The 13,457-nt window shown below is 35.7% G+C and overlaps 1 protein-coding gene across 1 annotated transcript; it reads right to left on the bottom strand.

Annotated features, from left to right (window-relative positions):
* Window positions 1-19: 19 nt before the first annotated feature.
* On the bottom strand, window positions 20-9,707 carry LOC126890939 (aspartate and glycine-rich protein-like). The gene is made up of 4 exons (XM_050660109.1): window positions 9,699-9,707; window positions 5,743-5,821; window positions 2,127-2,376; window positions 20-161 (listed from the first exon to the last, which is right to left on the bottom strand). Exons 1-4 carry the CDS (start codon window positions 9,705-9,707, stop codon window positions 20-22), a joined length of 480 nt encoding a protein of 159 aa, XP_050516066.1.
* Between the last annotated feature and the right edge of the window lie 3,750 nt (window positions 9,708-13,457).

The following is a 13,457-nucleotide window of genomic DNA, read 5'->3' as shown; positions in this document are numbered from 1 at the left end:
GCTATGCATTGCCCAGCAATCACGACAAGGACGTGGAAGTAGGATTTGTTGATTTTTCTCCTGATACTGTGAGCATCTCCCAAGGCTTTTTGTGTGGCCAAGGCTTCGGCAACCTTAACCACCCCCAGGACTCCTTATCAACCCTTTGATCGCCAGAAATACTACAACAAATATAAATATGCACGGTCCTACGAATAAGATATATATCAGGAGAGGTATTCGACAGGGAGATACTATGTCGCCTAAGTTGTTCATTACTGTACTTGAACATGCTTTGAAATCACTGGAATGGGAAAATAAAGGAATAAATATCGATGGTGAGATGCTCAGTCATCTACGATTCGCAGTTGATATTGTTCTGATTTCAGATGACCTAAAAACTGCCAATGATATGTTGAATAAAATCCGCGATGCAGCACGTAAAGTAGGTCTAAATATTAATTACCAAAAGACCAAAATGATGACGAATTTAGTTCCGAGCCATCCTTTAAAGGTAGAAGACGTCGAAATTGAAGTTGTTGACAGCTACATGTACTTTGGACATACGGTAAAAATTAGCAGAGACAATCAAACTGCTGAGCTGCTAAGAAGAATAACTCTGGGATGGGCAGCATATGGAAGACTACGTGATATTTTTAAAGGTGATATACCTATCAGCTTAAAAAGAAGAGCCTTTAATCAATGTGTCCTGCCTGTTCTTACATATGGCGCAGAGACACTTACCCTAACAAGGACATCTGCACGAAAACTACAAGTGACGCAACGTAGAATGGAAAGATCATTGTTGGGCATAACGTTAAGAGATAGGGTAAGAAACGAAGAAATTCGTAGAAGTGGTGTAGAAGACATAATAAAACACATAGCCAAAATTAAATGGAAGTGGGCAGGACACGTCGCTAGAATGAGAGATGATAGGTGGACCAAAAAAATCTTGGAACGGAGACCGAGAGCGGATAGACGAAACCCGGGAAGACCACCCACAAGATGGACTGACGACATAAAGAGGATTTGTACCAACTGGATTGCAGCAGCGCAGGATAGATCTGAATGGAAGTTTTTCGAGGAGGCCTATGTTCAGCAGTGGACGACTATGGGCTGATGATGAAGATGATACTTGTATTCTCAATATTTCTATAGGGGTCCGAAACTGGGACCCTTCATGCATAAGAACACCAAAAAATTGATGCATTTGAGAAGTCGTGTTGGAAAAAAATGCTGCGCATACCTTGGACATCTCATCGGACAAACCTCTTAATTACCTGCAATACCGTATGAATTACCTAGGACTAAAGGGAAAATACATGAAGATGCACGCAGCAGAGTTAGAGCACGATGGATAAAGTGAAATGAAGCTGGTGGTGAGTTCTGTGACAGAAAGATTCTACTATGAGTAAAAGGGAAATTCAATCAAACTGCCATAACAACAGCTATGATGTACGGAACTGAATGTTGGAAAAAGAAACAGAAGAGAAGGAGAACGAGTGCATTTATCGGAAGCAAAAGCTTAGATGGATGAGTCAAATGACAAAAAAGGTTGAGATTAAGAATGAGTCTATTAGGGGAAGTTTAGAGTTGGCAACAATTAGAAGAGTCGAGGTAGAGAGAGCATACGGTAAGATTGTCCACAATACAAAGAACTGCTGATTTGTAAGTTTGTCGAGAGAGAAGGAGAGAAAGACCACAGAACACTGTACCATATCCAGCGATCCAGATTACGAAGAATTCATTTTAGAACAGCGGTACACAATAAGCTCGAATATTAAATTGGCATCCAATGGATACCCAATCAGGGCAGAAGCTGGGACTAACTTAGGATATATTTTGACTAACCGTGGATTATACCTGGACCAGTCCTGGATTGACTTAGGATTATGTCGGATTTACTTAAGACCCTAATTATTAATTGATAAATACAAAGTCACATAGGCGAAATAACAGAAAATGCAAATATAAAGAAATACAAAAAGTATCAATTAAATAAAAGAAAAAACGAGGTGGACCGAGAAAAAGTTGGAGTGAAGGAATAGACAAAGAGCTGAGAAAAAGAAACATAGAAGAGGAAAGTTATCAACCGACATGTAGTAGTGGTGATCATATTTTAAATTGATTAAATATTTTTTTTACCATTTCCGTTACCATTTCCATTTGCAGGTGGTCCGTATACTATTCCTGGTGCCGGATAACCGTTGCCATTACCATTTCCATTACCGTTACCATTACCGTTACCGTTTCCATTACCGTTTCCATTACCGTTGCTATGTCCGTTACCGTTACCACCATTCCCATTACCATTTCCGTTACCGTTGCCATTTCCTGGACCTATGGGTACTCCTGGTTGGTAGCCTGGAGGTCCGTAAGTTGCGCTAGGGTAGCCATCTAGAAATATTTTGAAGAAATATTTATAATTCTTTATCTACTATAATTTATGAGAATAATCCACAACTTTAATTAAAAATATTATATTTGGCGTTTCGATGTCTAGCTCGGAAATAAATTGTTATATTGATAACCTGATAAATAATACAAAGTTGTCTTATTTTAACGCAGGTACCGGATTTGCTAGTTTAGTACAAATTCTCAAAAATAAGTTTTTAATGTTTCTTTGTGGTTTATACCACAAGTTTTTTAAGGAAAGAGGTATTTAATAGGTACTTGTAATAAATGTCCGATATCCGATTGCCGACAGAGGATCAGATCACAGTAGTGACTAAAATTGGACTCAAAATGAAAATAATAAAAATAAAGTTAAGAACAAATAATGCACAAATCGATGCAAGTAAATTAAGGAACCCACTCATAGGACAACGCCTGACAGATGAAATAAGCTTGATGCCAAAGGTAAAGGTATGCCACGGATCGAGATTATGTAAAAATATAGTGAACAAGTCTACAAGAAATAAACAAACCAAGACACGTTAAATGATACTAGGAGCACTCCCGAATCATAATTTACAATGTATATAGGGTGAGGCAGATAACTGGCCTATTAGAAATATATCGAGAACTAAAGGTAACAGAATTATGAAAATTGGAATAAAGGGGTTTTGAAGGATGATCTATTAAATGAAAATATTTTCATCTCTTTGCAACTTCTGGTTATACCGGAAGTTGCTTATAACTTCGTTTTTTTTAATGGGACACCCTGTATATTTTTACACTTTTGGATTCTCCTCAATATCTTCTTTCTTAAAATATGAGGTTTTGTTATATTATACAGGGTATTTAGAAGATATTTAGGTTTTTTTATTAATTTCGTAGCAATATTCACACCATGTAGAATTGTAATAGTTTGACATTAAAAACTCTGCTTACGTTCAAGTGATTTTTAAGAATTTAAATTAAGAATTTAAGTCTACTATTGTTAAGAATCATTAGTGTAGCTAATTTTGAAATTTTAGTATACAGGGTTAGTCGAAACTCGGAATGAATATTTTCTGAGTTTTCTTAAATGGAACACCCTGTATTTTAGTATTGTAATGAAATGATATTTCATGGTACTTCTTTATTTTGTAAGTATTCCCTATACTAATTGCTTTAATTTGTGAGTTATTGGTGATTCAAGCTAAACATTAATTGCAACAAAAAATACGTAAAATTTTATTAGGTTGGCTGTGAAAAAATTCAATCACAAATAATTTTTCAGAAATAAATACATATATTAATCTAGACAGATCCTTAAAATTACCAATATGATTTAGCTATCACAATACCTACGTAGTTAACATTGTTGGTGCGATTAACAATTAAGCACAAATTAAAGCAGTTAGGTATAGGGAGTGCTTAAGAAATAAAAAAGTACCATAAAATATCATTTCATTACAATACTAAAATACAGGGTGTTCCATTTAAGAAAACTCAGAAAATACTCATTCCGAATTTCGACCAACCCTGTATACTAAAATTAAAAATTTAGCTATTCTAATAATTCTTAACAATAGTAGACTATATTAGAAGTCATTTGAACGTAAGTAGAGTTTTAGATGTCAAACTACTACAATTCTACAGGATGTGAATGTTGCTACGAAATTAATAAAAAAACGTAATTATCTTTTAAAATACCCTGTATAACATTACAAAACCTCATAATTTAAGAAAGAAGACATCGAAGAGAATTCCAAAATTTAAAAATCTACAGGGTGTCCCATTAAAAAAACGAAGTTATAAGCAACTTCCGGTATAACCGGAAGTAGCAAATAGATGAAAATATTTTCATTAAATAGATGACTCTTTAAAACTCCCTAATTCAAATTTTCACGATTCGGTTGCCTTTCTTTCATTTATAGTCAGTTATAATATAAAATAATGTTCATCTTCTTTAATTCTAGCATTCAAGGAGAATAAAAAATGAAATAATTTGATTACTGTTACAAATATATAATTTTACTTCGATCGGACAGCTCAGCGGGACGAGCAGTGGGCCGCACATCACTTCGCTGTGATGAATGCGAGTTCAATCCCCAGCCCGGTGAACGAAAAACAAAAAGGCTAACGCGTCAGTATAAAATTCATAAGAATCTTAAGCTTAGACTGGAATAAACGGGCGTCTAATCGGTGTATGTGACGGTGATAAAAGTAACAATGGCGAAGATGCTATCAGCAGTAAAAATTCAAAACGACTTGTCAACCCCATTTGAAATACATAGGGGGTTAAGGCAGGGAGATGCGCTGGCGTGTCAACTTTTTAATGTAGCCGTAGTAGCCTTAGAAAAAGTCGTACGAGACGCTAATTTAGATAGCAGGGGAACAATATTCAATAGATCAGTCCAAATTCTAGTGTATGCAGACGACGCACGTGGACATTATAACAAGAACCAGAGCGAGAACTGCGGGAAAATTAACCGAGCTAGTAGCAGCAGCAGAACGAATGGGGTTACATATAAATCGAAATAAAACCAAATTCATGGCGACTAACACAAACACAAGAGCTGGAAATGTTGACGCAGATCTAATCATCAATGACCAAAACTTCGAAGCGGTCAAAGAGTGCATATATCTAGGGACATCGGTTAACCCCAATAATAACACACCAGGGAAAATAAAAAGACGAATAATAATTGCAAACAGGTGTTATCATAGTCTATCAAAGTACTTAGCTAACAAAAGTCTGTCTCAAAAAACTGGTATAAGGCTGTATAGAACATTGATAGTCCCCGGTCTCACATATGGATCAGAGGCATAGACGCTAACTAAAACAGATGAATCCGCTCTATCGATTTTTTAAAGAAAGGTGCTACGCAATATATTCGGAGCGGTCTGTGAGAACGGAATATGGAGGCGTAGATGTAACTTTGAACTGCAGAATATCTACAAGCAAACGTTTGGTGGAAAAGACATTATCACTATAATTAAGCGAAACCGCCTGCAGTGGACAGGAAATGTAGCCCGGGCCCCTGAATCGAACATGATAAAAAAGATTCCAACAGCAGCGCAACCCGTGGGAATGATAAGACGTAGTAGACCAAAGCTGAGATGGATGGACGGGGTAACACAAGATGCCGAGAAGATCGTAGTCGGCAACTGGAAAATGCAAGCAAGGGACATAACAGAATGGCGTAGAAGTTTGAGAAGATCGAGGCCCTCTAAGGGCTGTAGCACCAAGATGATGATGATGCTGATCGGTGTATGAGGAAGCAGTACGGCAAGGCATAAGGGCTTGCGGCTCAGGGATACTCTCCCATAGATCCCTACCGGAAATGCGTTGATGCCTAAATACCGATGCATATAATATATAATTGTACTTACTTTGAGGAGGTAAGTACGAATTGACAGGAGGTTCTGATTTTACCGCTGCACTGGATAACAAGATGAAAAATAAAAACACCTGAAAAAGAAATTTTCATATTACTTTATTTCATAGTAAAAATTATAACCCTGTAATAAAACTACTAATTCATTGGTTCTTCCCCGAAAGAAATTTATATAAAATTAGAGAAAGTGGACTCTACTTCCGTTATCACTACTAAAAATATAAGCAGACTGCCAGGGCTGCATTTAGGTCAATTGACGCCCTAGGCAATTCTCTAGTAGCCGCCATTCAAACATGTACCATTTTGCGTACTTTTGGTTTTGCCGCCCTCTCATAATTTGCTGCCCTAGGCAACTGCATCTATTGCCTAATGGATAAGGCGGCCCTGCAGACTGCCCAAATAAAAGTTGATAACCAGTTAACTGAAGAGGTCAGAGTTAGAAGAGATATTCTTCATGGTTGCATATTATCTCCGCTTTTATTCCACATTTACAGCAACAAAACAATAGCACTACATAACTGCGAAGAAGGCCTGATCATAAACAGTACAAAAATAAACAACCTAGGGTATTCTGTCGATACCGTTATAAATGCAGATACTCTCAAGGGTTTACAAGAGTTTCTCGATCGAGTTGTATCCAAAATTTTCCGAATTCAGGTTTAACCTGAATGCAGGAAAAACAAAGTGTTGGTGGCCCCAATAAAAAAAATATCAGAGATATATTGGAAGTGAATGACCAACAAGTAGAAAGGATTTAATGCTACAAAAACCTAGGTTGCCAGCTTAATGGAAACTAGGATAGTATGCAAGAGATTCATCCACAAATCTCAAAAGCTAGGGCATCATTTATCAGAATGAAACAAATTTTGTATAGTCGCGATCTTAGCATTTTATATTATGGCATGGAAGCCTGAACTGTTACTGGCGTAATTTGTAAAAAATGGTAGCCTTTCTGATGTGGTGTTACCATAAGATGCTCAGAATATCATGAATGTACAGAGTCCCTAACGAAGAAGTTATTCTGAGATTGGACAAGTAACATGAGGTTTTATTTGCTAAAAAAAAAACGAAACTCCAACCCTATTCAAAATCTATATTCAGGAAGCATTAAACAATTGGAGGAGAAAATGTAAAGAGCTAGGAATAGAACTTAGCAACAAGTGCATAACAAATATTTTCTTCACAGACGAGCAAGTGATTATGGAAAACGATGAGGTAAACATTGACTATATACTTAGGAACAGTGATAGCGAAGGAAGATACATCGAAACGAGACACTCAGCACAAAAAACAACAGGGCCGAAATGTGGTACAAACACCAAACTCATTGCATTGGTTTACGAAGTAAAATAGCAATCTACATGTTGGTTATATAAAGAATTTAGACCTACGGATCTGAATATTGGCAAATGGTGATGAAATAGAAGAACAAACTGGTATAAATAAAAAGATCATGACGATATCCAGACTTGATCACATCACAAATGAATAAATAAGGAGAAGAACAGGAAGGATTTACAATACTTTAGGTACAATAGAATCCAAACAACTTTTATGGTACAGGTATGTAATGCGAACGGAAGATGAACGATTGATACAGGGCTCAAACCATGTTTCTTAGAATAGAAGAAGGAGAGGATGACCAACATTAGAATGTAGAGAATAAATTAGAAGAATAATGAGAAATACAGCAAGGAAGTGAAGACCAGCATTAGAATGGAGAGGAGTCAAAGCAATATTGAGAGAAGAGCCATAAAGAAGATACCTCCTAGATAGACCGACCAAACAAGGTGAAGATCGAAATGCAAGATGCAGCAGGGGTTGTTGGACCCTCGCAGATATAACAAAAAAATCTAAAAGCATTAAATAAGAATTTAAACAGAGATAACGAGAATTGGAGCATCCAAAAAAATATAAAAGCATTAATTCGATTAAAAAATACTCCAAACTGAAAAAATAAAACAATATTACCTTGTCCATTTTTGCGTAAATCAAAAGGCGAACGAAAATTTTCAAATTTGAAGACCAGTACTCTTCTTCTTTTTCGTTGTTGGAAGCACCACTGAACTAAACTGTATCCCGAATGCAGAATCCAAACTATGAATGAATTTGAAGAGAAATGCGTTTATATACTAACTGAATCGTGATTCACAATCATGTATTTAGTGCAGCCACCGCATTCGATTTTTTGCAATAATTTTTATTCGATAATCGTATTTTCGATGGGGGGAATCGAGTTTTGCGTCCTTCTGGGATCTCGATAACACGGACGAGTTAGTATTGCGATGCTCAAAAGCTTAGCAAGACGATGGATGTAGTATTTCACCGACTTGTTCAACCACATTATGAATTGAGTAGAAAATATTGAGAAAGAAGAAAACCCGGAATCTTTAGATATTGATGTCTCCTAAGAGGAAATAATGGATGAGTATAAAACCACCTGAAAAGGGAAAGGCAACAGGTCCAGATGATATTGTACGTGAGCTGTTATACTGAAGAAATGACACATTTACTGTATTAGCTGTTTGAAAATATATGGAGTCAATAGAAAATTCCAAAAGAATGGACAGAAAGCATTATAATCACTATCCCGAAAAAAGACGACACCTCAAAGTGCGAGAACTGGAGACCTATAACCTATGTTGCGAGTGAAATAATGACCCGTATCATGCTTAATAGAATGAAAAATAAAATAGACCAAAAATTAAGACCAAATCAAGGTGGCTTCCGAGCAAATAAGTCATGTATGGACCAGATCTGCACGCTCAGAATGATCATAGAGCAATTAGTGGAATGGCAAAGTAAACTATATTTAAACTTTATTGCCTACCTTTGAACAATTAAAAGATCTTGAATACGCAGATGATGTATGCCTACTTTCAGCAAAGAGACAGAGCATGCAGAAAAAGAGTGAGAAATTAGCCAAATAAGGTAAAACAGTGGGTAAGGAGATAAACATGAATAAAACTGAATTAATGAAGATTAACACACCGAAAGAAATAATCATACAAATAAAAAACATTCAACAAGAGCTGAAATCAGTGGAAAGAGTTATTTATCTAGGAATCATACTGAACACGACAGGAGGAGTAGAGGAGGATATTCAAACACGAATTGGCAAAGCATAGACAGCATACTAATAATATATCAAAATCTAATAAGAAAAAACTGGACACCAAAGTAAAAATCTTCAATAGTAATGTAAAGGCAGTACTATTATACGGATCACAAACTTGGAGAATAACAATACATAACACTGGAAAAATTCAATCTTTCATCAATAAATGCTTACGAAAAATTCTAAGAATATTTTGGGCCAACCGGATCACAAACTCAAACTTATGGAAGAAAAAACGAAGCAAGAACCAATACATAAACAAATAAGAAAGAGAAGATGCAAATGGGTGGGCCATACTCTTTAGACCCCAGACACAGACATAACAAAACAAACATTGGAATTCCAACCTCCAGGAAAACGGAAACAGGGGAGGCCGATAAATACGTGGAAGAAAACAATTATTAAAGAAGCAGAAAACGTCGGCCTAACCTGGAAATAAGTCAGAGAAAAAGCACAAGATTGGCAAAAATGGAGAGTGACAGTAGATGCCCTATGTTCCAGTGGGAACGAAGAAGATATGTAAGTAATATAATACGAATGAACGATAACCGATTGCCAAAACAGGGCTCAAACCATGTTCCGTCGAATAGAAGAAGGAAAGGAAGACCAGCACTGGAGAAAATGAGTTAGTGATAATGAGAAGGAAAAAGGTTGAGATCGATATGAGGGATGCGGAAGAGGCTGTAGGACCTCCGTATATTAAAAAAAAAATTAAAAGCATTAAATATGATTTAAAAAGGTTTAACGATAATTGAAGCATCCAAAAAAGTTGTACAAGCATTCAATTGTACTGTAAATAGAAGTCAAAATACCTAAAAATAAAACAATCTTACCTTGTCCATTTTTGCGTAGTTTACAAGGAAAACAAAAATTTTCAAATTTGAAGACCACTACTCTTCTTCTTTTTCGTTGTTGGAACCACCACTGAACTAAACTGTATCCCGAAGGCAGAATCCAAACTATGAATGAATTTGAAGAGGAATGCGTTTATATACTCACTGAATCGTGATTCACAATCATGTATTTAGTGCAGCCACCGTATTCGATTTTTTGCAACAATTTTTATTCGCTAATCGTATTTTCGATGGGGGAATCGAGTTTTGCGTCCCTCTGGGATCTCGATGACACGGACGAGTTGGTATTGCGATGCTCAAAAGTGACTTTCACGTGTGCAAATAGATTATTTATTCAGCTATTAACAAAAGTGTATCTTCTTTTGAGTTGCAAGTTGCATTATACGGTATTATGGATTTGTGGATGCGTTAGATTAGGACTATCGAGAAATATGGCGGGCCGATAAATTGTGCGAAATTTTGCTATATATTTTGATAAATAGAATTAAAATAACTATGGTATACTGTTGTTTACAAAAACCTCATTATATGATATTCCTCACTCAATATTCTAAGGGCTGTTTTAATCCATATAACGCGGTGGATTACTGAGCAAATATCCTTTCGGCTATTTTTCAAAGAGTTATATTTACTTTCTTTTGTCTACTATCTTTTTCCACTCTCTGCGGTCCTGAACCTTTTCTCATCAGTTTGCAATTTTTATCTTTGATATATCTTCTAGAAGTTGGCCTTTCCATCTTATTATTGGCCTTTCTCTCTTGGTCTGTTTATTATTGGTTTCCAGTTCGTTATCCTTCTATTTAGTGCGTCTTCTTCTCTTGCATCAAAAAATGTCGGTCTTTGTGTTTTAATAATTTTACTGTTTTAATAAATTTTACCCTTCGATTATATTTATTACTTTATGGTTCATCAGTTTATTATATTCTTCTTGTTCTGTCTTTATTATGCAATGTATTCTTCTCATAATTTTTAGATCAAATATTGTTAGTTTTTCTTTATCATTTTTCGTTAGACTATTTCTGCTCCATATACTATTACCGCGCACCGGTCTAATTGCTGATTTATATTTTTTCCTTGCTTTCTTGCTCAGGTTCTTGTCTTTAAGTAGTCAGTGATATTTTAAATACACCCCGTTTCCAGCTTTAGTTCTTTCTCTAATTTCTCCACTTCTCCTCTTTTTGCCCTCCACTAAGACCCTCCAAGTACCTACTATTTAAAGTAATCGACTCTCTGGAATTTATTTTTACCGATTTTTATTTCTGTTTTTCTGTTTACATCATCTCTTGTACTTACTTTTGTAACTAAGTTTTTTTAACTTAAGTATTTTGTTTTATTCTGATTAATTATTAGTCTTCTGTTCTTTACGTGTTACTACCTATTGGCTATTATTATCAATGTTAGAAGTGTTTCTTCTAGAAAGCTAGATCATCTGCGTATCCTGTGATTGGTGTTGAGCTTTGAATAAATAACTTTTTCAGCTGTGTCTCGTATTCCTGGTATGATATTAAATAGCGCCATGGACCGACTATTTCCTTGTCTTACAAAACGTTCTATATTGATGTCGTTTGTATCTTCTTAGGTTGTTTTGAATCTTGCTTGCGAGTCCTTTATTGTCATTCTAGTCAGTTTTATTAACTTTGCTGGCCAGTTCGAAGTCGATGAACAATGTAGTACTACGTATGTCATGTTCGTAGCTTTTTTCAGATGGTTTGCGTTAGTACGTATATTGCATCTACTGTTGTTCTTTCTTTTATAAATCCGTCAATAGTGTCCTATATTTTTATCTATCTTAACAGTTTAGTCGCTTTTTTATGATTGTTGACAGGATATCATACGTTGTGTTCAGTAACATAATAGCTCTATAGTTATTGCACTTAGTTGGATCCCCTTTTTTGAAAATTGGTGTAATTTGTTCGACAGGCAGGTTTTCCTCCTTCCAAATTTTGTCCATTAGTTTGTATATCCGTTTCAGCAGTTTGTCTTCACCGTTTATGATCAGTTCGTTGTTCATTTCATTCAACCCCGGAGTTCTGTTTAGTGTTAGTTCTTTTACAACATCTATGAATTCTGGATAGGTAGATCTGCATCTAGGTATATTACACAGCCCAACAAAAAAATTTTTTTGTCTTGCTTCCAAAAAAAATCAACTGATTTTATTTAATTCACCTGTGCTGATTCCAAAAATACAAACCTTTTCTTTGTATCAGCTCTAGTTTTCGAGATATAATATACTTATCAAATACTTAACTATTCTTACATTTCTGTATATTCCACCACTATAATTGCAACATGTTTATAAACAAACTTAACAAATTCTAAGACAAATGGGCAAATGAACAAAAGGGCCTATTTTGGTGTTCATTTAGGAGATCAAGATAAATCCTGAGCTCCACATGTAGTGTGCAAAACTTGTATTGAAAACTTGCGACAGTGGACGAAAGGACAACGAAAATGTTTAAATTTGGTTTTCCAATGGCATGGAGGGAACCAAAAAATCATTTTGACGATTGCTATTTCTATCTTGTGAATATAAAAGGCATTAATCTAACAATCGACATACGTGAACATATCCTAACCTGGATTCAGCCATAAGATCGATTCCACATCAGCTTGAGCAGATACCCATTCCAATATTTAGCAGTCTACCTATGTTACCAGGGGATAATGCTGAAACGTTATTTGACGAACTGCAGACTAATAGATTTGAGGAAGACGACAGTGATTTTGAAGGGGATTCAACACATCCTGAGCGCTTTACTCAGGAAGAGCTAAGCGATCTTATCAGAAATTTGAACCTTCCAAAGGATTCACCCAGACACCAAAATTACGTACTACCGTAATAGAGATAAAAGATCTTTTGCCTTTTTTTTCTCAGCAAGATGATATGGTTTTTTATAACAATATTAAAGGACTGTTAGAAAAAATGGGTGTATCGGAGTATACACCAGATCACTGGCGTCTTTTTATCGACAGTTCCAAACGAAGTTTAAAGTGTGTCCTTCTACGTAATGGCAACAAATATGGAAGTATACCAATTGGGCATTAGAGTGTAATAAATGCTCAACAATTTTAACAAACACGGTTGTCATATGAGTATTAAAATTCATTACCTCCACAGCCACTTAGACCGTTTCCCAGAAAATCTTCACCAAAATATCAAAACGATAGAAGAGGGGTATCAGGGAGATGGGGCTATCACTTGATGGCGGATTACTGCTGGAGTCTTCAAAGGGACCGTCCTTTTAAAACCTTTGCAAGAAAATCATATAAAAGGAAGTTTTTAGGTGACGCCGAATTGGCCGAATAACACAATTTTGTTGATACGCTGCCGGTTAGGTTAGATGAAAGTTAAGTTTTTTTGGCAAATATGTGTGATGATTTTTGTAAGTACATTATTGTTCAATAAATATCTTACTTTTTAATCGTATTTGGTTTATTTCATGGGTAGCAGCACTACATATATGTAGGTAGTGCTGCGTTAAATTACCCTATATATGTTAGAAATGTGATCTGGTATCGTATTTTCTGAAAACGATCTGATGGAGCAAATCTGGTGGCATTTTTGGATTCAGCAGACCCAAATTACCTAGAAACAGTAAACAAATTTCCGGCAGCAAACTATGTGTTTACCAGTGTTATCTGTTATATTGGCTGGTATTGTGAGGATCCGTAAAATGTCTTTCCCGATCTTTTTGTTTATATTTATAGTTGTTTTTTGGTACTATATTATTGTTTTAT

The sequence above is a fragment of the Diabrotica virgifera genome, chromosome 9 (genome assembly GCF_917563875.1).
Source record: "Diabrotica virgifera virgifera chromosome 9, PGI_DIABVI_V3a".
NCBI lineage: Eukaryota > Metazoa > Arthropoda > Insecta > Coleoptera > Chrysomelidae > Diabrotica > Diabrotica virgifera.
The sequence above is the reverse complement of the archived record's forward strand: the minus strand, read 5'-3'. Positions and strand labels throughout refer to the sequence as shown.

Bases quoted from the DNA above. Each gene is read 5' to 3' on its own strand.
- LOC126890939 (XM_050660109.1), bottom strand. The intron at 2,377-5,742 runs GTAAGTACAATT...AAATATTTCTAG, and splicing joins TTCGTACTTACCTCCTCAAA to ATGGCTACCCTAGCGCAACT. The intron at 162-2,126 runs TGGTAAAAAAAA...TATTTGTTGTAG, and splicing joins AATGGAAATGGTAACGGAAA to TATTTCTGGCGATCAAAGGG.